Source organism: Tenrec ecaudatus, chromosome 14 (assembly GCF_050624435.1).
Source record: "Tenrec ecaudatus isolate mTenEca1 chromosome 14, mTenEca1.hap1, whole genome shotgun sequence".
Lineage (NCBI taxonomy): Eukaryota > Metazoa > Chordata > Mammalia > Afrosoricida > Tenrecidae > Tenrec > Tenrec ecaudatus.
In genome coordinates this window covers 28560377-28585923 of record NC_134543.1, presented here as the reverse complement: position 1 = coordinate 28585923, position 25547 = coordinate 28560377, and the positions used below count along the sequence as shown (strand labels likewise).

Below are 25547 nucleotides of genomic sequence, written 5' to 3'. Positions count from 1 at the left end.
AAGTGAGAAAGTGCCCAGGGAAGTGACATTAGAACAAACGAGGACCGTCACCACAAGTAAAGTAGCTGACGTGTGTGATGGCCAGAGTGGAGTCCCATGCATCAGAATATACAAAAACCGACTTCAACAAATGGTTCTTCCTTTGGAATTCGACCCAGCCCCTAGCTAAATAAGGTCCTCTGCTGGGGATTAACCCCAAAACCAAACCAAACCCGTGGGCTCAAGTGTGACTCCTTGTGAGCCCATAGGACAGAGCAGGGAGGAGTCTCCACTGTGTTTTTGAGACTTCATAACTCTTCACGGCAACAGGTAGCCTCACCCTTCCCCTTCCAGGGCCAGCGGGTGCCAGGGCCAGTGTGTGACCCTCTGCTCCACAGGGGTCCTTGTGAAACCCTTTAACTCGCGGGGGGAAAAGTGGCAGTATGTTGGGCGGAAAATGGTAAGATATTTGACTGGAAGCTGTCAGAAAATCAGAGCACTCATCTGGGGTCTCACTTTGTAATGCATTCCTTTAACCTAACGTTAACCCTCCAGATATCTACGCTCCTTTCTGAAAGAAGTTGGCTCTCACTGGTATTTTATTAAAGGATCAAACGGGTGTTTTCAAGCCCTGGACGAACACAGCCATGTTTTGCCACCTCCCTGGTGTGGTGCCCTCGACCTTTCTGGCTCTGCTCTTGCTGTTTGAAAGCTCCTGAGCGTTTTCCTTTTGTGGGTCCTCCCGACTGTAGAATGGTCACCCCGATGGTGGCATGAATCCAAGCTAAACTGTCCCTAAGCCATCAAAATGGACAACCAGTACCCCCTCCGTGTCGGAGAGGTGGAAAGCCTTGCAAACACCCTGAAGAGAGAAACCATCTAGCCACCAAACCACAGTCGGCCTTGTGAAGTAATGGACAGAACAGATCTTGAAGAAATGATGGCGATCGCTTTCAGAAAAGTTTCCACGGATCAGAATCATGGGCAAAAGAAAGAAGAGAGGAAACTGCAATAAAGGAAATAAACGCCCAGAAGGCAGTCTGTCAGGAGGCTCCCCAGCAAAGTGGATCCTGCGGGTTTTGTGGTCCCTCCTCTGCTGGCCGTGATGTATAGCTCGCTGGCTGTTTGGGGTGGTCTGGATGCCAGTGGAATTCCAAGCCAGCTGTTTGAATTGAGTTATAGCCCCTAAGTGGAGAATGTACTCAGAGTCTTTCAAAATGACACACAGGTGATCACTCACGCAGAATGGCTTGGCATCTTTTAGGGATGTTATTTGTTACCTCAAGTAAGAATAATGCCCAATTCAGACGCTTTCTTGGACTTGTGGAAAATATGGATAATTTTGGAGCAAGTGAATTGAATTTGAGGTTGGAAAATGTTCCCTCTGCTAAAGGAACATCCTCAGGTGCTACCTGGACCAGGTCCCAAGGAAAGAGCCTGCCTTAGATGAGAGGCGCGGCTTACTATTAATGGATTTATAGATAGATAGATATACATATAGATAGATAGGTATATATACATAGGTATAGGTAGATAGATAGATAGGTATATATACATATATAGATAGGTATATAGACAATATATTCAAAGTTATTTGGCCTACCAGCCCCCTTTTCAGAAAAAAAAAAATCAGTGCCCCTAGAAATTAAAGACTTTGTGCTATAGCCCATGATCTAGGATAAAGTGTAGCCATCTGCTTTCGCAGCCCCTCTGGATGCTGCCAGCACCTCCCAGAGGCCAGTATTGCCCATTTTTGGAAACACTGTCCTAGGCCCTTGCACCATAACCAAGAAGAGCAATTCAGGAAAGCAAGAACTAGATAATTGCATTCCGTACTCTTGTGCAATATGAAGTTCATGGCACCTTATATTTTCATTATTTCTCATCACAAAAATTTTGATACTTTTCTGACTTCTTTATTTTCTAAGTTCATCTTTTGGTTCCCCTTCAGACTCCGTGGGAGCCCTCGTGGCGTAGTGGGTTATGCTTTGGACTGCTTTGATCTACTACCTGTTTTATACAACACGTCTCTAATTCTGGACAAACATTCCATAGTGATATTAGAGTCAGTGACTCATCCAATTTGGTATTTGTAGAGCTAAGGAACGCCAGTGGGGCAGCCGGTGATGTTTGGCTGCTAACTGCAAGATCGGCCCTTCGAACTCACCAGCTGCTCTCTGGGAGGAAGAGGAGGCATAGGAAGGCACAGCATTGAAAACCCCACGGAGCAGTTCTCCTGCGCCCCTCCGCCTGCTGCCACCGGGTGTAAGCGCATAGAGGACAGTGAATACAAACAATGTCGACCCCGTTCCTAGGTACACATGCCCTGTGCTTGGAGAGGCTCTAAGCTAGCCATCTTATTTCTTTCTTAAATTAAAAAAATTTTTTAAACCGTCACATTTAATCCATTTACATTCAGTATCACTGGACTGGTATGACTGTATTGCTGCCATTTTGTGTTTTGTTGCGGGTTTGGGAGCTGCTGCTGGTTTCTGTACGCCACATAATTTCCTTTGCTGGGTTCATCTTGTTTTCATGTCATTGTTCTAGTGCTTATTACATCATCTTTCTCTTTTCTGTTTTCATGAAGTCTATTCATTTCTTTGGAGTTTCCCTATAATTTGCTAATGTATTACCAAGTTTGGAATAGTCTATTCTATCTGGAAATCTCCTCGACTGCCTCTTTATTGGAAAGTTTGGTAACGACACTGTCCCTTCTATTTATTTTGTAACTGTCTTTGTTGCAAGTCGATATTTCTGCTTCCCTGTGTTCAGCCTTGAACATTTGTTTTGCTTTAGGTTCTCTTGTCTCTACATTGACTTCGGGTGGTGGTGCCAGGGGATGAACCTCAGGGGTTGTCTCCTGTTGTTGGTTCTCTGCCCAAAGAACTCCCCTTGCCTAGACGATTTCTTGTAAGGTTGGCCTGGCTTTTACAAATTCCTTCCCTTTTTTCTTTCCTTTTTCTTAATCTTGAAGTGTTCAAATTTGCCATATCTGAATAAAAGTTTTTCTGGGTATGATTTTTGGTTGGCAATTTGTTTTTTTCTTTCAGAATTTTATGTGTGTCATCTCATTGCCTTCATGCCTGCATGGCTTCTGCTGGGAAATCAGAACCTACTCTTATTGGTCCCCCTTTGTAGATAACTTCATTTTCCCCCAGTTGCTCCCAAGATTCTTTCCTTGTCTTAAGTTTTGGAAAGTTTGATTATAATATATCATGGGGATGTTCTTTTGTGATCTGCTCTTTTGGGGGCTCATTCAGCTTCTTGAATACATAATCTTCTCATGTGTTAGGGAATTGCCTTCGTACAAAACTCTTGTCTCAGTGGTGGTTCTGTTTTCTTCCTGCTCTAGAATTCAGATCACTCAAAGGCTATTTGTCTCGATGGCACCCCACGTAATTCTTGGGCTTTCTTTTGCTCTTCTTTGTTCTTTTCCTCATTCACTTTCTTTTTCATTCGTGCCCCAACCCCACCTACTCCCCTTCTTTCTCTCCTCCTCCTCTCTCCTTTCTTACTATCAGATTTGTTGGGAGAGATTTGTCTTCAAGCTCCCTGATTTGGTCTTGTCTTGAATCAGTTCTATTCCTTTGCGCTTTCCATGCATAATCTGCTTCTCAAATCTTAATATTAATCTTCTGGATGATGATTTGCTGTTTTTATATTATTTCTAATTTTACATTTATTTTGATGGCTTGTTCTTATAGTGTTTCCCTGGATTCTTCTGAATTTTTTCTGTTTTCCGTTATTTCATCTGTAGTATAGGAATATTTCTCTCAGTTCATTGGATAAGCCTAAATGCCACTCTTTTGAACTCCTTATCGAGTAGGTCCGATGCCACCTCTCCCTGAGAAAGGTTCCCTGGCTCTGTACAGTGCTCACTTGGTTGTGCCACTGTCTTCTTGTGAACTAAAATTGTTTTTGTCACCACGACATTGTGGTGGTGGGGTACTTGTACTTAATTGCGGATTGTGTGTTAGTGAAACCTTAGTCACTCCCCACCTGTGTGTTAGTAGGTGTAACAGAGAATGTGAATGTATGCACAGTTCTTTATGGTTCACACAGCCAAGTTGAAGGCCCTTTGGCTGCTGTTTTCAGCGCTCTAACAATAATCAGTTGGCGCAAGAGTGGGTCATGGCCTCTCCCAACCGGTGAGGCTGCGGAGTGGACAGATGTGGAGAGCAGATCAGTCACGGTTGCTGTCTCCCATTGGATGAAATGGGGGGGGGGTCAAAGCAAGAGAAAATAAATGAAAACAAGCAGCCCCCCAAGTAAGTAATTAAAAAGCAAAACAAAAACTAAGAAACCGGCAAACAGTGCAAGAAAGAAAAGGAAAGAAGAATGAAAAGGAAGGTGGGGAAAATACAGTAACAAAGCTAGGAGGTGGTGGGAACCAGGACCAGGAAGAGTCGTGAGCTAAGGGGCCTGGGAGGCCACGGCGCCCACGGAGGGAGCCTTCGCGCTCGGAGTGCACAGTTTGGAGATGCATTCCGGTCACATTCTCCAAAGTAAAAGTTGTTGCCACGATGTGCCCCTGTAATCATGTCAGTGAAGGGCTCCTTGCAAGCACATGGTTGCTACTAAATGCAAATGAAGGGCAAGTGCCTGAAGGCTGCCTGCCTGAAGGTGGTCTGTCCTGGAGAGCAGTCAGACCCTATTGTCTGTCTCACCCTAAGCAGGGCCCACTCCCTTCCGATAAGGATCACAGATTGTGCCCCTGGAGAAGAGCTCAGGGACATATAAGGTCAAGCCAGCTCGGAGGACAGACCAAGGTTAGGCTGCCATCTTGACTCTAGAACTCGCCTTTTTTTTTTTTTTTAATTTAAAGATCATTTTATTGGGGGCTCTTACAGCTTTTACAACAATCCATATCTTACACGACTGCTGTCTCCCTTCCCCCATGGTTTCTGTTGTTCATCCCCCTCGGTGCGGAGGGTGTGTGTGGGGGGTGGGGGGGTTATATGACCATCATTGGGATCAGTTAGTTCCGCCTTCCTCCCTCTTCCCCCCACCTTCCATCTACCCTCCTGGTATCGCTATTCCCATTCCTGCTCCTAGAAGTATGTTGTCTGGGGCCGGGGCATATGAGCTAGAAGTAGTTCATGCCAGCTCAGGTGGTGGCTCTGGTCAGGGTGTTTATTTGCAAGAGCAATTCATTCAGTTACAGAAGGCAGCGGGGTACAGGGTGACTGGTTTTGGATGGAGTGCACCCCATTCAGGGGTGCCCGGGGACCCAGCACTGCGGATTCTGCTCATCGGGGAGGTGGAGTCCTGCCGACGTGGGAGTGTTGCACCTCAAGCCTAAGATGGAGAAAGGGCTACACAAGGAGGCGGGGTTTCACCAGACACAGAGAAGAGCTCAGAGCCCAGGACACATGGAATTCCGGAACAGGAATGGGAACAGCGATACCAGGAGGGTAGGGGGAGGAAGGGGGACTGATCAGTGGCTGGCCATGCCCTGGTCACCAGGAGAGTATGGGTAGGAAGGAAGGGTCTCATCTTTCCCACTGCCAGCCACTGGTGCGTCCCGCCGCTATGGGAATGAAGTGCTGTGTGCAGAAGTATAGGCTGGTCAGGCTAGCCAACAGTTCACCTTGTGTCTCCTCATCCAGCTTCTTCTCCCGGTCAGGATTCACTCCACTCCTCCAAATTCTCCTCTGCAGCTCAGTTCCAGCTTTAGCATCTGTCAGTTTCTTGGATGTCGAGGGTCTGCGTCACTCGTGTGCCTGGTTGGCCGTCATTCACCATCTGATTGCATTGTCACCGCAAACCCTAACCTGTCTCCATAGGAACAAACGCACACATACCTCTTTCCATCAGCGTTCCTGCAGCACCAGTCTCCTGGGACGTGGCAAAGCGTCTGTGCAGGCTTCAGGTTGTCCCGTGCAAGTTAACGTCCAGGCTCGAGGCAGACTGTGCTTCAGAGTTCTCACCTGAGAGGGCTGTCCAGAAGGTGGGATGCCCGATGTAAAAAAAACAAACACTTTTTAAAAGTTTATCAATGATGTGCCTACAGTTCTAATACTATTGATAGAGAAGGCTACTTTGTGCAGTTCGTGGTATTTTCCATTGCCTCTGTGCATATGAATGTTGGACATTGAATAAGGGGGATTGAGGAAGAATCGGTGTAATTGAATCGTGATGCTGATAAACAATACTGAAAGTACCAAAACCAAACAAGTCTTCCTTTTCTTTAATCATTTTACCGGGCTTGAGCAGCTCTTATCAAAGTCCATGCATACATCCATTGCATCAAGCACATTTGTACATTTGTTGCCATCATCATTTGCAAAACATTTTCTTTTCACTTGAGCCCTTGGTATCAGCTCCTCATTTTTCCCCTCACTCCCTCCCAAACCCTTGATGATTTATAAATTGTTATTATTTTTTCATGCCTTACACTGACCTTCACCCATTTTTCTGTTGTCTGTTCCCCAAGGAGAGGGTTATATGTAGATCCTTGTGATTGGTTCCCCTTTCCTCCCCCGCACATTCCCCTTCCCCTCCTGGTATCGCTACTCTCATTATTGGTCCTGAGGGGTTTATCTGTCCTGGATTCCCTGTGTTATCTTATCTGCTCTTATCTGTACCCGTGTACAGCTCTGGTCTTGCCGGATTTGTAAGGTAGAATTGGGGTCATGATAGTGGAGGATAGTAGGAAGCATTAAGAACTAGAGGACAGTTGTGTGTTTAATTGGTGCTGCACTGCACCCTGACTGACCTGTCTCTTCCTGGTGACCCTTCTGTAAAGAGATGTCCAATTGTCTACAGATGGGCTTTGGGTCTCCAGTCTGCACTCCCCCTCATTCACATTGATAAGATTTTTTTGTCCCGTGTCTTTGATACCTGATACCTGATCCCATCGACACCTCATGATCACACAGGCTGGTGTGCTGCTTCTATGTGGGCTTTGTTGTTTCTGAGCTAGATGGTCGCTTGTCTTCAAGCCTTTAAGACCCAGATGCTCTATCTTTTGATAGCCGGGCACCATCAGCTTTCTTCACCACATTTGCTGTACACATGCTTTGTCTTCAGCGATCGTGTTGGGAAGGTAAGCATCACAGAATACCAGGTTATTACAACAAAGTTTTCTTGCATTGAGGGAGCACTTGAGTAGAGGCCCAATGTCTGTCTGTGCTACCTTAATACTTAACATATAAATATATATACATAGATCTATTTTCCTATTATATAAATATATTTACATATGTACATGCCTGTATTTAGACCTCTAGAAATGCTCATTTGCCTCCCAGTTCTTTCCTCTTGTTCCACTGTCATGTTTGGCCTTCATTCAGGTTTCAGTAATTCGTCTCAGTTCCATTGCTCAAAACAAATCTTTTGTCTTGGAAGATGTGTGGCCATGGACACCTCAGGTGCTGTCAAGTTCCCAAGCCCCAAGATTCAGAATAAATGCCTGCAAGGAAAGGACCTAGAAGAATGTATGTCTTCTGAGTGGCCCCACGCACTTCCTGCCAAGGAAATGTGCCACACAGTGCTTGACCAGGCCGCTACACCAGCCATGCCCTGCTGCTCTTAGAAAGCCCTAGGCTAGTCCCAGCCTCCTTCCGTCTCTGCGTTGTAAATATGTGCTGTTTCTTCCTTAAAAGTTCTTTCTCACTCGGTACTCTCATCACTTCCTGACTGTGCTAATAAACAAATTCATAGAGACTCACATGTGTATAGGAAAGAGCTTTAGATACAAGAGCAATTGAATATTGAGAAAACATCCAGATCAAGTCTATAAATCCAATATTAACCCATATGTCCAACCAATACCAATCTATAAAATCCTCTGCAGACTCAAGAAATACATGCAGTGACACCGAATGCAGGATGATCACAGGCCAGTGGGTGGGAAGTCTTGTGAATCCAGGCGCGGAGTAAGCATCTCAGTGCTGTCAGGGGTCTCCACATGGTTCCTTCAACTCCCAGGGCGTGGACTGTATCAGCGTAACACCATGTGTCTTGTCAGTAGAGCGTCTTTCAGGGAGTGAACAGAGAGAGTCTTCCGCCTCCATGAGGAAGTACAGGAGTTCCCAGAATCCTCAGGAGGAGGCCATGCCCACACAGAGGCCTCATTGGCTATACAATGAGTGACAGGCTAGACTCTGCCCCTTCACCCTTAATCCTCAGACTGACACCAGACTATGTAACTACCACAATAACTTGGTTTGAAGTTGTGGTGCCCTCCGCCCCATGCCCCCTGATAGTCCCTCCTTGACCCCCACATCACCATCAAACTCAGTTCTTCTGTTTCAGTCTAAGAACACGTAAGCATTTGCTGCACAGTTTGTATCTTGTGTATTTGCCTAGTGTCGCTCTCGCTGCCGGCATCCAGTCTTTCAAGTGAGGGAGGAATGGGAACGTAGAGTGGGTGAGAGGCACGAAGGTTGCGTTGGGGGTGCTCACCAATAACTGAAAAGGCACTGGGCATATGACCACTTCCACCTCCCAAATAAAAGGTTGGCTTGCCAGCGACCATCAGGGTGAGGGCAGTGCAGAGCCAGGAGCTGTGCCTCCCGAACCAGAGCCTGGCAGCCTCTTGCTGTCCTGCTGAGCAGGTTTCAGCACAGCTTCCATCCCAGGACAGACCAGGAAGAAAAGCCTGGTGATCTTCCAAGTGGTGACCACATGAAACCCAAGGGTCCTAGCACTCCGGTGTTGGCCGGCTGTGAGGACGGCACCGGACTGGGCAGCGACTCACTGGACTGTGTGTCTGCTGTTGCCACGAGTCAGAGTCTGTCTCAGCCACAGCAGCAGCTGACAATAAATTCAAGGTTCATAGACTCCCCAGATAGGTGGAGTCAGAGTCTCTCAAAAGCACCTATTTATTTAAGACCCCATATGTATAAGATGCAATGTTTGGAGCTATGGCTTGAACAGTGAATGGAAGGGATACAGTCTCTGACCCTGTGGGGTCTGCACTCCAGCAAGGACGGCAGATGTCAAGCAGCAACTGGAGGCGTGAGGCCTCTGGACCGGGCAGCTCTGTGAGCACCCTGCCCTGTCTCGGGTCAGAGCAGGCATGGGGGAGGGGGACTGCCCAATCCTTTCTTCGTCTGGGCACTGTTGACCTGCTGGGTGCATCCGTGTGCCGTGGGAGCAGGGCTGTCTGGGCACTGTGTTCAGCAGCATCCCTTGCCTCCAGCCACAAGCTGCCAGACAGCCTCCAATGCTACTGGAAGGGCCCAACCCATCCGTCCTCCCTCTCCATCGAGCGCCTGGAACCTGGGCCGAAAACAAAAATGTAAATAAATAAAACTTGACTTATTCCATAAATGTGCCTGAGTGCCCACCATGCGGCTGGCCCAGCCCTTGGCACTGGCGACATCACAGTGATCTAAGGCCAGGTGTTCTTGAAGTTCTGTTCCCCTGGGGAGAGGTGGGCGGTGCTCTCAGAATGGGCACCCCTTCCGAAGAAGGGGCCAGTCAGTTAACGAGGCCCTATCTCAGACGGTGGCATCTGTAGAGAGTCGGGCGAGAACAAGGGCATGAACCACGCATGCAAGGGCCCGCTGAGCACGCGTTGTGACGCCGTGGGGTGCAAGGATGCGGCCTTGTCCAGACACCTGCAGGTCTGACCACACACTCCTTTGTGTTTCAGAGGCTCCTCCGTAGAAGGGCAGCTGAATGGACTCCAGAGCAGCCTTAACTCTGCCGCCCTTGTGCCCACCACCAGCTCCGCAGGTTAGTGGGTCCCCTCGGCCACCGCAGAAGAGAGTTGCAGTTCTGAAGCCAGAGGATCCAGCCTTTGGAAACAGTGGCAGGTGGCCACTGTCTTGTCTCGCCTTTAAGGTGACAGTGACCAGTTAGACTAGAACGATTTCCTGGAACTGGTCCGGGTCGTTGAAAGGCCCCGGCTGGGAGGGAGAGCTCAAACCTGAATGCCACCAGGTTTGCAGCATTTCAGAGGCAGTCGCTCAGCACTGTCAGCAGAGTGGACCTTCGTGTCCTCCCTCAGGAGTCAAAGTGGACAGGAAATCGCCGATATTCCTTGTAACGCACATGGGTGTATGACGTGAATGAAGAGGGGCCGGCCCCGTGTGCAGGAACGTTCCCACCGCTAGGGAGCGTGGGGGGGCAGAGGCAGGACGTCCTGAGGGAGTGTGCTCCAAGGTGGGCCAGTGCCAGGGAGGTGCTAGGGCCACGCACAGACCCCCTGCTAGGGGACAGTGAAGTGCTCGGCTGCCAGCAGAAAGCAAAGCTGCAGCAGGTTCGAACGCTCCCAGTGGCTCCACAGGAGGCGGGCTAGAGGCCTGCTTCCGCGAGTGGGACAGCCTAGAAGACGCTGCAGGGACGAACGTGCGGCTCTCCCATGCGGGTTTGCTGTGAGCTGCAAATCGACTCGACAGCACACGGGCACTGAGTCCGAGCGTAGACACCCTCTGGGACCCGTGTTGTGTGTCGGGCACAGGTCAGCATGCTCTACGCGTCGTAACTGACTTGACCACGAGACAGACACGTGACATAGGAAGGACAGTTCTCGTGTTATGGCTAAGGAAACACAGACACATGATGAAGTGTGTCTGGGTTCTCACAGCTCGTCGATGCTGGGGCAGGATGGGGACCCCAGCACTCTGACCCAGCTCCTTCCCGGGGACCGTGACGGCCTGTGATGAGTGACAGTGCAGGGAGGGCCCCGGGCAGTGTGAAGAAAAGCCGTGCAGCCCGCAGGCCCAGCCCCTGCGCCGTGCAGGGAGGAACTTGGGCTTTTTCTGGAGAGCAAGAGGGAGCCATTGAGTTTTCAGGTGGTGAGTAAAGACCTTTACGAAGCCCAGTTCCTCCGCCGTGTCATGAGCTAATTACACGGAAGCTTCGTGTGAGGCTCACGTGCAGCGATGTATGCGGAGGGCGCAGTGACCCTGGCCAGTCCAGGTCGTCCTATGGTAAGAGCCGAAAGGTTTCGTTCTCCCACCCTAGCCCCTGGGTGGACCTCTTTCCCCCAAAGAGAAGCAACACGTGGCCACGGTGGTCATTTCGACCTTGACTTGTTGTGGCCTGAGGCGTGGAGGCTAAGAGAATCAGGCCCTTGGAAAGGTTTCAGTGAGACTCGGCTGCTAACCACCCCTCTGCTTCTCAAGAAGGCTCAGCGGGAGTAGGCCGTTCACCCGCAGCGCCAAAGGGAGCCCGCACACCCAGCCTAGTGACTGTTCGGGTCGAATTGATCGAGTCAGTGCTGAATTGCACCCTCTGCACGCACTGTGGCTTCAGAAGTTTGAGGGGAGTTGGCAGCATCTCACCATGAGTTGCTATTTATGGGCTGTCGGTGAAGTCAGTCACCCTAAGTTTGGTGTCAGCATAAAAGAGCAGGGGAAGGGGAAGCCTTGGATACTCTTGTTAAACAAGAACATCAAGGTTTGACATATCTTCCATCTCGACACATCCTCCACCTAGGTTTATATTCTTCTGAAAGTGTCCCCAACTCTCCCACCCTTCCCGGGAACATTCTGGCTTCTTCCATTGACTCCACGTGGAAAGGGCGGCTGTGGCATCCTCCGGGGAATCTGACCCCGCTCCTTTGAAACGTCCTTTGATTTGGAGGAGGAGGAGGAGGTGCAGCGGCAGTACCGGGCTGTGGGTGGATGGGGTAAGGTTTCGGAATGAGATTCTCTCCGGACAGCCCTTGCCACCCGCAAAGAAGGAGCAGGTGCGCCGGCCTGACGGGGGAAGATTCCTCGGTGCACTTTCCTGCCCTCCCCAATGCAGGCTTCTCGCTTCTCCAGATTTCGCCCTAATGAGCCCCATGATTGTGTGTGCCCTCTGAGAAAGCGCTATCAAGATTACCTCTTCAAAACCCCCAAATAGTGACCCTGGCCTTCTGAACTGACCTCTCTCGCTCTGTCTCCAATTTTGCTAGCCCAGTAAATCTCCTCAGAGGGCACTGTTTTGAAAACTCAAAGCCAAACTCTGGCCATCACATCAGTCTGACTCCTGGCCACGCTGTAGGTGAGGGCTTCTTTTTGGGCACAGCAAGCCCGTCTTTCTCCCGAGGGGGAGCTGTTGGTTTTAAGCTGACGACCCTGCGCTTAAAGCACTTTGCCACCAGGGCTCCTTACGGTTCAAGACACCTTAGTGAGACTAAGACAAATGGGTTACTGAGAAACTTGTGGTGACTCTCCACGAATCACAGACACAGGCTCAAACACATTGTGTTTAGAATAAGCCCGGGCCTGCATGGCCGGGAACCCCAGTCACAGTGCTTTTTGACTTGCCCTCAGACCCTGAGCCTGCTGGGGAAGGAAAGATACACAGAGCCCGCCAATTTGGAAATTGGAGGAGGAGGCTAAGGGGTGGAGGCCTTTGGCTCAAAGCCGATGCCATTGGCCTTCCTGCGTGATTACCCTGGCGTTCTTCTTGAGCTCTGAAGTGTAGAGGTGGTGAGCCCAGGTAGCAAGGGGCAGCAAATCAGAGAGCTGACATTTCTCTGTGCTTCTCGGACTGTGCCAGCCAATGGCTCCCCTTCTCCCCTGCCGAGTCTTCAACCGGTCCTGGAGGGTGCCCCTCGCCCCTGCTTGTCCAAGGTCTTTCTGTGGGTTTTGTGAAATGAAGGGTTTCATGTTGAAGAAATGAGAATCAGCGCCCTCATGCGATGTTTATGATGTCAGTCCCACCCCACCCCACACAGGCAGGATGCACCTCAGCACTGGTGCCCTTTGGATGGGGGTGGGTGCCCCCCCACGCTGCCTGTGTCACTGTCCAGTGAGACACAAGAAAGAAACCTACATTCCCGTACAGTAAACCCGGGTGGGGCTTACACCCTGAGGATATAGAAGGCCCTTTAACATTCCTAAGAAGTCATTGGCCTGGCAGCTCACAGCAGAATGGCTTCTTGTCACCTGCAGTTCGCGTTCTTTTCGCCATGAACATGTACTTGTCGGAGTCCTGGATGGATGAAATAAATACAGCTGTTGAGATGCAGGGCCTCGGGGGAGTCCTCTGCCCTTTACTCTTCCCCAGACACTCCGCTCTGGGGCTGGAGGGCTCATGGCTTCAGTGACTTTTCCACGCTCGCCCATCCGGAAGCAAGAGGGCATCTGAGAGCATGGATTTGGTACCTGGGAGAAAGAAGATACCTTTGGCGCTTTGGGCCACAATTAAATCGAGTGTTAAGTAGGGATTCTCTCTCTCTCTCCTTGCCCCCCCCCCCACCATTTTTCAGGCTCTTTGGAAGCTCCCTAAGTTATTTTTGCCAGATCCAAACCCTTGGCCTCCCAATCTGGAGACCCTGACACAGTTGTAGGACAGAGAAAAGGGAAGTCGGTGAAGTGAGGGCCGATTTAAGGTGGAAGTAAGAGGCAGAGCCTCGAGTGTCTTTATCACGGTGTGGGCCTCCGTTGCCATCAAGAAAGGTGCCCCAGCAAGGAAGAGCCTAGGAGACATCTCTGCAATTCTGCACTGCTTCGAAGTTGGGCAACCACTAGCTGGCTTCTGGAGGGCCCACCAGTAGGTGGCACTGTAGCAGTAAGGAATCTTTCTATTATTGTTATTATTATGATTTGAGACTTTGGTTTTAAAATAAGGGAAATTTGAGGAGCATCAAAGAAAGAAACTAGAGCCAGAATTGAGTTCTCACCAATGCATTGTCACAGGATATGCTGGAAAGCATTGTATTTGAAGGTCAAGTTACAGTGGCCTCCATCAAGACTGATGATTTTATTAAAGGCATGCATGCCAAATGCATAGTTTGCAAACTGGACTTCCAGATCATGGAATGGGCGGGGGGAGTATATTTTTCTTTCTTAAGTGAGGTTACTGGATGGATTATGGTCTTTGTTGAGATTTTAAAAACGCGTGCATGCGCGCACACACTATAATTGGCCGGGAAAACCAACCATCAACCCCATGCAACTGCCCGTCCAACAGAAGCGGACCCTGTTACAGAGAGGCCGTGCCTCGATCTTGTGAGACTGCCCCCAAGCTCCACCAGCACACTGTCCCAGCCGTGGCCGAGGAGAGCCTGTGAAACCTCAAGGCATCGAGGGTTCTTGCCTCTCTTGTTCCACACTGAAGCACACCTGCTATGAGGTGCATGCTCTTCTTACCTCTAGGGGAATGTTTGTAACCTTATTTGAGAAGCATTATTCATCAAAATGCCCCAGGGAGAGTAAAGGAGAGAGGAAAATTATTTATCCTCCACAGGATTCATTTACATTGGAGCAGAATGCTTCAAATAACCTTCCCCGGCCCCTCGAAGCTCTTTCCAGAAAGGAGTAAGAAGAGAGAAGGGAGCACCAAATCCATGGTTGGTCACCTACCAAAAGGCACCAGAGGATGTGCAAACAGTCCGAGCTCTGTGGGCAAAACTTCGTCAATGGGCCTTTAATTCTGGTTCTGAGCAGCCTGTTCAGTGATGCACCGCTAATAGAAAATAGAAAGCTAACTCGACAGGGTCAGTATTTCCTTCAGAACGGGCAGCCAGAAGGATGAATGTGACATCAAGCTCCAAACCAAACTGCTGGCCTGCCAAGAAGTACTGATGTCTGCCCGTTTCCAGAACTGCGAGCGCCTTGGCCCTGCCACGGTTGTAATATCACTGTCCTTGAACCTTCTGCATTTGCACCCCCACGTCCCGCCCTGAGTGGTGCATGCCCACACAGGTCCCCAGGAAAGAAGCCTTGGGAGAGCGCCCACCGCTCAACATTTGTCCCCGCTGGGCTGGACGGAGGCAGCGGGGATGCTGTGGATTTAAATTAGCTGAAGTGATGGGGCCATGTGCCAATTGTGTGTTGGCTCAGAAAACAGTGGATCCGAGAGCCTCTGAAGTCCAGACCCCCACTCTGGCGCAGGATAACTGCTAGGAGACTTCAGAGAGGCCCACCAACCCAGTAGGGGCAGAGGGAGGCGCAGAGCCTGAGTCTACAGCTCAGCAGCTGGATGCAAGAGTCTTCCAGTTGGGAACACAGTGTAGACGGATCCGCGACTTGGGCTGTGATCCCTTCCACCAAAACCACAAAGAAGCATCCACAACCGTGGGTCTCTGTAGAATGATTCAAGAGGCAGTGAGTTAGATGAGAGGACCCGAAGTATGCTCACCTGGATCACGTGTTCCCTATTGAAATGCAAGCATTTGTGGGAAGAATAAGACTCTTATCTGCAATTTAGGGAACCAGAGGAGTGCTGTGTCTATTGAGTTTCTGTCACATTATTTGTGCACACGATAAACTCATCACATAGAACTGTTCTAAGCAGGACATCAGACGGGTTCATCCTGGGTCTGCCCTTGCTGAGCATTGGCTCTCTGCCTACTGCCCTCTAGTCAGTTCCCAGAGGACAGGCTAGAACTGTCTGCTGATCTTATAGAAGCAGACGCCACATCTTTCTCCCTTAGAGTGGCTGGTGAGATCAAACCTCACATCTTTCCGTAGCAGCCGAATGCCTTAACTACCACTCCACACCCCCAGGGCTCTTGCATCTTCCCCCCCCCCTGCCCGACACACACACACACACCAAAAGCCTGGGGATCTTGTTAAACCATAGACTGATTCTGGAGCAGAAATGAAAATTCCCAGCAGTGGGTCGTACCCGTTCTGAGCCTTGGTTCTCTCAGTAGTTCAGAGCGGCTGGGCTGCATTGCCCACAGGCTGTCTGAACACCATGTGTGCAATGGCCTCAGTCCGGCTGCAGCCACACAGGCTGCAGCTCCTTGGGGGCGGCACGCGGGCACATTGGCCTGCCTGGCAGTCAGCCATGGAAATAGCAGGCTTTCCTCACCTGAGGCCCCGCTGCTTTCATTGAGTAACTGTTTCTGAATTTGGGACTAAAACTCACACACAGCTGAAGCACCTGGTAGGGATTCAGGGGTGGGGGTACTGGGGGGTAGTGACCCAGCTCTCGCTTTGCGGGAAGAGGAGAGGAAGGCCTTCTTAGAAGCTACCCAAAGAGGGGTTCGTTTGCATTAAAAAATAGTCCTAAAGGCCAGGGCATTCTATTTCTGATAGGGACTGCTGAGAAAGCTAGCATCTGAACGTTGGAGGGTGGCCTCTCGTTGGACTGGCACCGTCCCAAGATAGGAGAGATGACTCTTCCACGGCTAACAATTCCTGCTTTGTTGCAAGAGACCATGGGAGCGCAGTGGCCTCTTCTCAAATGACACTCACAGAAGCGCACACACCTTCTGTACAAAAAAAATCCCGGCCTGTCAGAGCCCAGTCTAGCGTTGCCCCCAAAAGGCACAGTTGTCCTGTCACAGCTAAAATACCTCGTGGCTCAGAGTGGAAACATTGCCTGTCTGCCCTTGCCGTTTTGAACTGGGCAAGGCGCCGCTCCCACTTTGCCTTCCTCGGAACCCCTTCATGCGTACCACGCCACCGCCGCCAGATGCTGCCCAGTTGGTTCTGACTGCTTGCGACCTTGTGCACAGTCCTCCGCCACCCCCGCCGACGTTGCTGTTTGGGAGCCTCTTGCTGCAGCCCCTCTGTCCCCCTTCCCCCCTTCTTCATTCAGCTAAAGTACAGGACCCAAGTGGCTCCATCCTCGCGTCTAAGGAGCCTCTGGGCTGAAACGTGTTTCTCTCCGCAGGCTGTCAGTCTCTGCTCGGTGCTTACCCATCCCGGGAACCCACACACCTCCGTCTCACTGCCCCTTTCAATGGGACGTTTGTTAGAGAGCCACATACCTTTGCTTTACCATCTTACAGCCTCAGGACATAATTGCTCCTAAAAGCACTACAGAAAGACAATGGCATGCCAAGCCATGCCTGCCTTCGGAAAAAGCGAGCTTTGCACATGGAAATATTTACAGCTCTGCTTCCCTGATCGGCAGCGTTGGAGCGGGCCCCAAAGAGTGTAGGTGTGTAACTGCAGGGCTTGCCGTGTGCTGTTGCTGTGTTGGCAAGACGTGCGTTGATGTTTATCCTCTACGCGAGCACACCGTGGCTAGAAAAGCAAAGCTGCAGAATCAGGTCAGCGTGAGTGCTCGCAAAGAAGAGCACCACTAATAGGAAAACAATCGTCCTTTGTTCTCATCTTGCTGGCACACCTACACCTGTGTCCACTTAGCACCCCAAGGATCAAGGGCCTCTCCTCTCAGAACCGTGAATCCAGGTGACCGAGAGCACCAGCTTGAATGGGTGGCATGTCCCTTTAGCTACATCAGTAAAAGATAGCATGTATGGAAGGGCCAGTGAGTGGGGGTAGGAGTTAAGAAGCCAGCCTGCTTCTGAGGTGATGAGGTGGAGAAAACTGTGAGCAGGCTACAAGTTGCTATGGTACTGTTCTGTTTGCTTGTTGTTAGTTGGAAGAATCCTACTTTGCTCTTTTTTCCCCCTTATACCTATTGAGCTTAATACAAAGGAGCCCTGGTGGCATAGTGGGTTACACACTGGGCTGCTGTCTGCAAGGTCAGCAGTTCAAAACCACTGGCCTCTCAGTGGGAGAAAGGTGAGGCTTTCTACTCCTGTGAAGAAGTACTCTTGTAAACCCTCAGGGGCAGTTCTGCCCTGGTCCTACAGGAATTGACGTGATGGCAGTGAGGTGCTGAACTTAAAAAGTGATCTGGGTCTTAATCCCCCTCCATTCACTTCTAACTTGCTTCCTAGGAAAACTAGGAAATGTGATCCACCCAAATGGTGATCTTTGGGGGATTTGACGAGGATATTTCAATTGACTGTGACTAACCTGCACAATTAACTAAGGGATGAATTGTTTGTAGTTGGCCGTTAGTTACTCTTCTGGCCATCTAGTCGATTCCACCTATGGGACGGGGTAGAACTCCCCTGTGGGCTTCCAAGGCTGTCACCCTTCAGGGTGGTAAAAAGCGCCATCTTTCTCCCTCCCACGGAGCAGCCGGTAGCTCCAAACCGCTGTCATGCTCAGCCGCCCAGCGCGCGCCCACGACGCCATGAGGACTCCTCAGTTAGACACGAGCATGTGGCACATGTGAAACTGTGGTGGTTTTTCACCAAAAGACTCTCCTCGGGCTTTCGAGTTGATGCTTATTCACCCGGTGTAGCACTTCCCACTGTTTTCCAACAGAAGTCACCACGGTCTGTGGGTCCATGTGCCTGCTCTCATCTTCATCCAGAGGCGTCTTTTAATTATCCAGACAACACCATCAACCGGCCTCTGCTAAGGAGGTTCAGTGTATGTAAAAACGGGAGAAAAAGTCCCCAAACCAGAGCTCATGATAAACTCCAGTGCTTGAGGGGATGGTAGGCAGATCTAGCAGCTACACAGCTCCTCTGTCCATCGTGTGGCCATGTCCCCTCTCGTCGCTCTCTAGGCCAACAGCACCGCCGTCCTCCTGACCTGACTTTTCTCTGCCTGATTGTCTCCTCCTACTCTGCTTTCAGAAGGCGGAATCCAACCGCTTTCCATCGTGCGCCCGGCAGAGTGCCACTCCTGGGCAGGACTCGTGCACAGGCCTGGGCTGGCCTGAACGCAGGAGGCTGCTGCCTTCGAGACAGATCCCAGCCTGGAACGAAGGGGGCGTGATGATGTGATGCAAAACCGCCAACCTACACGTTTCTAGCAGCTTCTCTCCCCCTCTCTCTGTCTTCCTTTCTTGTTCTTTCTCTCCCCCTCTCTCCCCCCGCCCCCCCCATGGGGTCATGGCTAGATGGGTGCAGCACGGGCTTTTTCATCTCCCGCAGAGGCTCTTAAAAAACGACCGTAATGGAGTTGGAATTTAGTCTAAATGCTAACACAGTGGATTTAGAGTATATAGTTCTCATTGTAAAAGAGGAAGAAACTCTGGAATAAAGTAAAACTTTTCCTAGCTCTTACTGTGAAGGGATGATTTCCAGGCTTTATAGCGAACAGCCTGAATGAGGTCGCAGACGGGGCCCTTCCCATGTTCACACAGCAGGCGTCTCCCATGCACACCCCTTGGCTTGGCCCACGCAAAGGCAAAGCCTTATGGTGAACCGCCACGAAGACGGTTTTATGAGGGGAAATCCAAATGCTCATCTGCTCTCATACATAATCCCAGAGTAAGGTTTTGACCGCTCAGAGGACTCGACAGATTGCAGCTGTCTTGCTCAGTGCCATTGAGTTGGCTCTGACTCATAGTGACCCAATGTGCAGTAGAGTGAGACGCGGCCGGATCCTGCCCCGTCATTTGAGCCCATGGTTACAGCCACTGTGTCAGTCCATCTTATTCAGAACTCTTAGTCTCTGGCCTTCTCCAGAGACTGGTTCCTCTGGATAATATGTCCAAAATATTTCAGACAAAATCCAGAAGGGTTCCAAGGAGCACTCTGCACTTCTTCCAAGACAGAGTTGTTTGTTCTTCTGGAAGTTCACGGTGCTTTCAGTGTGCTTCCCCAAGGCCATACTTCTTAGAAGGCGGCTGTTGGAAGGCGGCGGCGGGGTGTTGCCGAGATGAAGACTGCCTAGCTACGGGACTGACGTTGGAGACTGTCAGACGGGGAGGTGGGACAGGGCAAGGGAGGAAAGGCAAGGCAAGGAGCTAGACAGGTTCAGTGGGTGCAACGGAAGACAGTGGTCCACAAGAGGGAGAAGAAAAAATCAAGGTGTAGATGAAGTGAACTATTGGGGAGCTTGATGAATAATTTAAGCACTTGAATACAAAGTTGATGATGTGAAACGTAAACTCAAGGTAAGCTGTCGCTTACTGGTTCGAGGATGTTTTGCTTCCTCGATGCTGCGCTGTTACCCATATTGAAAGCCGCAGTCTTTGCCCTGCGTCAGTAACGGCCTCCTGCCCCTTCACTTTCAGCAAGAAGGTTATGTCATCTGCATATCGGAGGCTGTTGGTGCCACATTCTTCTCATTGTCCAGCCTCTTAGATTATCTTCTCAGCTTACAGATTGAGGAAAGAGGATAAGAGATGCATCCCTGATAGGCAACTTCCCTGGTTTTAAACCACGCGACATCTGTCCCTTGTTCCATGTGTATGACTTCTCAGGGTCTGTGTACAGGGTCCATATGAGCACAATGGAATGTCCTGGGCTCCATTCTTCTCAGTGTGTCCCGTAATTTTTATGATCCACTCTGGCAAATACCTTTGCGTAGTCAGTAAAATTTGAGTCAACATCTTTCTGATATTCTTGACTTTCACCCCAGATCCATCTGGCGTCAGCAGTGACACCCCTCATTCCATGTCCTCTTCTGAACCTGCTCTGGACTCCTGCAAGCTCCATAATGTCGTTTCTTAAAAAATCATCCTCAGCAAAAATTTTACTTGCATACTATGTTAACTCTGTTATTTGACCATCTCCATGTTCTATTTAGTCACCTTCCTTAGGAATGGACACATGGGTCTCTCTCCCAGCCTCCTGTCCATTTCTTGGTGTGGTGAGCACCCACAGCCTCTCAGTTTATTGGATCATCTCCATGAGTATTTCCATAAATTCTTGGAGCCATGTTTGGGGGGTTTGTTTTTGGTTTGCTTAATGAGTTCTTTTATTATGAATTAGGTGGGAGGTTTACATTTCAGACCTTCGGTTCTAAATTCAATAGTTCAAACAAGCTGGAGCCATGTTTTTCACCAGTGACCTCCATGCAGCTTGGACTCCTTCTTCACTGCCCTGGGATCTTGATCATACACTCTCCTGACGTGGTTGAATGGCAACCAGTTCATTTTGGTTTCCTTCCATCTTTTTGTGCTTCTTATATCGTTCAGTTTTGTGCCCATAAATCCTTCCATATGCATGTGTCTTAATCCGAAATGTAACTCCTGTCTATTTTGTGCTTGGTAAGAACTAGCTGTGTTTTAGGCAAGTGCCCAGATGCCTGTATTTACCTGTATTCTCTATATTGCTGGCTGAAGAGGAATCTTAGTCTCTCTAAGACAGATGGAAGCCAACCTGCGTTCTCACCTCATCATGAACCAGGCTCTCTCTCTGCTTCTTTTCATATATATAATTTGTATTTCCTTATTATATTTATATATATATTTCTTCGGGCTTGCAACCAGCTCCTCGGTTGCACCTTCATCCCCCAATATGGCTAATTCCTTCTTGCCCTTAACTTTTTTTCTTCTTCCCAGCTTGATCTTATCTTTACCGTGACATTTGCCACGGTGTAGTGTCTTTGTGGATTAATTTACTATTCCTTTCTTGATGGTAATTCCATAGAGCAAGGATGCAGTCCAATTTGACTCACACTTCAGGGCCTAGGTGAGTGAGTGCATATTCATACTTTATTCTCATGCTAACGTCAGGAATACCTGCCCACACATGCAAATTCTCCTTAACCTTCAAAGGTCTGGGTAAGTTTTATCTCCTCCAGTAAGCTCTGCTCATACAGTTGTGGTTTTTCACTTTAGATTTTATTTTTGTTGTTGTTGAAAACAGATACAATGAAACATGCACTGACTAACAATTTCTGCATATGTGATTAGTGTGACTGGTTAAATGCTTCGAGTTGTGCAATTATTCCTAACCTCCTTTTCTGAGGTTTTTCAGATGTACTGCCCTGGAAGGTTCCCAGCTGATCTTTCAAGTGGCCATTGTCCCTTTGACCCCAGGGATACAGCAGGCTCTTCATACGCTTGCTGTTGAGGACCTCTGGGAAGCAGCCCGGAGTCACCGGGGAGGTCTGGAAGTGAACTCACCCCCAATAGCTCCATTTTTAGCCAAATAATAGATTTGTAAGATGAACAATAATATTAGTAAAGTATGTTTTCTTTAGACTAGTCAATGATTTGAGGTCCAATGGGTGGCAAATACCTAAGGGCAAGGTTCAGAAGAGTTGCAACCAGAAGCCCAGGGAAGAAGTGAGGTACTAATGTTGCATGGTCGGGATTGCAGTCAGCGAGATACAAAATGGGGGGGGTGCACTGTGGAAGGGAAAACTGATTTGCTATGTAATCACTCAACTCACAGTGAATATTTTTGTTTGTTTAGTTTTGTGAGCATAATGCCCAAGATGGACTTTCTTTCTTTTTTTTAAAATAGTTATTGTCTGATTTTAAGAAGACTTTAGGGAATATTTTTGGTTTAAAGTGTAAAGGTTATCTCAAGACAGTAATTTCAGGGTTCATCCACACTCCAGAAAGTCTAAAGCTCATGACAATTTGAAAGAATGTTCTGTCTTTTCCCCCTTTTGATCAGAATTCTCTTTTGGAATCTTTTATCAAAATGTTCACTAGTGGAAGCTGGGCACCATACACTTCTTCTGGTATCGTGACAAAAGAGGCAAGTAATTACACTTTTCACATCCTCCTACATCTGCCTCTCCTTCCTCTGTTAAGCTAGGTGAATGGAGAGGAATTGTTTTGCCTGTATGGCTACTTGCAAGCTTGTAAGACCCCAGTTCCCATGCAACAAACTAGAAAGTACAACAGAAGCACTAATGAAGGTGACCAGATGTTCACATTGGTAAAGCGGGACACCATTGATAAAACTCACATCCTGGGGAAATAGCCACACGGCTGCCGAAAACCGTGTACCCTAGCTTGTCGTGCATTCTTTCCCCAAATCAGGACGTTTTGAAAATGCCGCGGGACGTGGGAAAAATTGTTAAAAATCGGGGTGTCTGGTCCCCTTACACTAAGTACATTTTATTAGGCCAATTAACTGGGATGTTCCATAAAACTATGACCCTAAACCTCCAAAACAGGGACTGAACCCCCCAAGATGTTTGGTTGGCTACTTTTGGATTTTGTGTTAGTTTTCACCAATTTTTAAATTCCCAAAGCACTAATTTATTTCACAAAGTCAGTACTTTATTGTATTTTGTCTTCTTTTATCACTGATTACTTCATTGATGAATTGTTTCTTTAATAAGACCACGCCGAGGGCAGGATTACATTCTGTGTGTTTTCTTATATCCCTGGAAGTACCCTCAATACTTCATTTCTTTGTAAACATTTAGTGAATGCTAATGGTTTGAATGCTTGATTGCTTAAGTAGTTGATTTTCCAATATCTGATGACTTCAATGGTCCCTAATTAGAACACACACATAGAATTGGGGGGGGGGGATGATCAGTTTATGCATTCTGTTCTTCTGAGTCCAGGTAAAGTAATATCAGAAGAGACAATCTTCTAATGAGGATTTCCAAAATTAATAAATTTGATAAGTGAATAAATCTTCAAGCCAGAATAATTTTTCTCTCTTTTTGTTTTTAAATTAGATATTTATTTCTCCCCAAATTTGATAAGTATGGCTGGTCTCTTTTATTTTATACCCACAAGTCGTGGTGGTTAAGAATAATTTTTCTTAAAAGTCACCTATTACTTCTAACCTGTATCTTGCACTATTATAAAAGTACATCCTATAAGATAAAAGATTGTGACTGGTCAACTCTCTTCTGATCACCTCGATACATATTTGTAACCTTGGTGTGCAGAATTCAGTATAAAGGTGTTCAATTTTAGATCACATCCAAAGGAATTTGATTGCTGAAGTGAGAGGATCTCATATTGGAACAGAGTTAAAATGAGGTGTCATTTATTTGAATAACATTATTCTTCATCTGTTTTTAATCTTCTGCACCCACTAATGAGAGCCCTCTAACTGTATCACAGAGATCAGTTTTGTGCTTTTGACAGCTCAGCAAGTTTATTCTTCTGAACTTTCCATTCATTGTTTAGGCTCCTTGTCAATTAGAAACTGCCTGAAACAGGACGCCTTACTGGAGATCTAATTAGTGTTAAGTGTAGTGGAAAATGTATCACCATGGTCCTAATGGACCACAGGATACCGCTCTGTTTGTATTTGTGTATAAATACACGTGCAGAAGTTCTCTCCGCCCTTACCATGACTGAATTTTGCCTCTGGCTCTGTCTTCTAGCGTTGCCCTTGTCATCTTCAGTAGCAGCACCGTACCTTTCCTTTTTATCTGTAAAGCTTGTGAGCGTGACTTAGGTAAAGATTTCCACCGTTTATCCATACACTCCCTCCGCCCTCAGTGTACCCTCACTTACCCCACTTCCTCCCTGCGTTTCCTGGTCGCACCCCGTCCTTGCCGAGCCCTCTGTACTGTGTCCTTGGGAAAAGGCCGCCCTGCTCATCTCAAACAGTTGGTTCTTCTTTAAGTCCCAGACTGGAAAGATGACAGAGTCATAGCCTGTGTGTAAGCCTGGTCTTTCATGCTTTGGGGTCCCACGCTTTCCTCTCACACTTCCCGGAACCTAGTGCGATCCCCTGCCGAGCAGTTGCTGGGGGCTGCCAGGCGGCATCCAGTCCTGGTCTCGGGGTCATGAAGACGCGCTGGAGTGGTCCATCGTGCATTGGATTAAATGTTCCCATACATCTTTCCAGTTCCATCCTTCTTCTTTGCTCCGCATGGGGAGAGACCAGTAGTGGCCCCTCAGATGGCTGCTCAGAAGCTTTGTATGAGAGTTGAATGTTGCCGATGGAAAACAGTGCAGCCTCTGAAGTCGGACTGTCCAGCAGGGCACCATCGCTTCCCACTTGACAACTGTAGGCTAATGAGAGTTAACCTAGTTAAGCTTCAGTTTCCTCAACTACACAGTGGGTAAGAAAATACCAGCATTGCCGCATACCTGTAAAACTTACAGATTGTGTATGTAATGTACCTCGTACTGTATTTGGCACAAGGTAGGTAATCAGTAAATGTTACTTTTCACCATTTGAAGCATATGGTTTCATTAGCTTCCATTAATAACCCTTGTTAACAATATTAAAACTGAGTTTCCCTACGAAGGAGACTCTGAGGTAGATATCAGTCTGCGGGTATTTTATTGAGTAGTCACTCTTGAGATCAATACCTTTGGACCGGAAGGAAACTAAGCAAGAGTAAACAGTGGGAGAAGTGGGTCTCTGCTACAGCTTAATAATGGTGCCAGTTGACCCCGCAAGAAGCTTTGAACTCAGATGACCCGTCAAGAGTTAGGAAATGTGGTGAGAGCAGGTAGGACATAGCTTTTATTATACCTTATTGATCCATCATTAGCATCACTGGAGACTAATGACACAGACATGATGAGCTGTGGGAGGACATCAAGAGCATCCTACGTGAAGAAAGTAAAAGGTCATTAAAAAGAGAGGGAAAGGGGAAAAGACCAGAGTGGACATCAGAAGAGCATCCAAAGCTTGCCCTCAATTTGGAGTAGCGAAGGCAAGTGGAAGAAATGATGACGTCAAAGAGCTGAACAGAAAATGGAAACAAGCATCTCAAGAAGACAGAGTGTGCAAAGACCTAACACCCTCAGCAGATCTTAAACCAAGAGAACTTGTGAAAAAAATCAAGCCTCGAGCTGCAATATTAAAAGATTGTGTGGGCAAAATATTAAATGATACCGGGAGCATCGAAAGAAGATGGAAAGAATGCACAGAGTCACTGTACCAAAAAGAACTAGTTGACAGCCCACCATTTCAGGAGGTAGCGCATGAGCAAGAACCAATGGTGCTGAAGGAAGAAGTTCAAGCTGTCCTGAAAGCCTTAGCCTAAAACAAGACTCCAGGAGTTGATGGGATACCAATTGAAATGTTTCAACCAGCTGATGAAGCTCTGGAAGACTCGATGATCTATCATATTTGGTTGGTTGGCATTTACCATGCTCCCTTAAGGCTCGTTTATTGAGAATTTCTCTTGCCTGGGGTGTGCAACATCAGCCTTATGAAACAGGTTCTTTTTGTTTCCTGCAGTGTTGCAGGTGGACCACCTCAAAACACTGTAAAACAGGTTGTCTTG

At 48.3% G+C, this 25547-nt stretch overlaps 1 protein-coding gene across 7 annotated transcripts in view; it reads left to right on the top strand.

Annotated features, from left to right (window-relative positions):
• TTLL5 (tubulin tyrosine ligase like 5) overlaps positions 1–25547 on the top strand; it is a 272493-nt gene that overhangs the window by 220683 nt on the left and 26263 nt on the right. For 5 of the 7 annotated variants that reach the window (XM_075531000.1, XM_075530999.1, XM_075530997.1 and 2 more), the window contains one exon: positions 9587–9669. The exons of the other annotated variants lie outside the window; for them this stretch is intronic. In XM_075531000.1, the coding sequence (XP_075387115.1) occupies positions 9587–9669 (83 nt within the window). The remainder of the gene's footprint in view (positions 1–9586; positions 9670–25547) is intronic. 7 annotated transcript variants of the gene reach the window in all.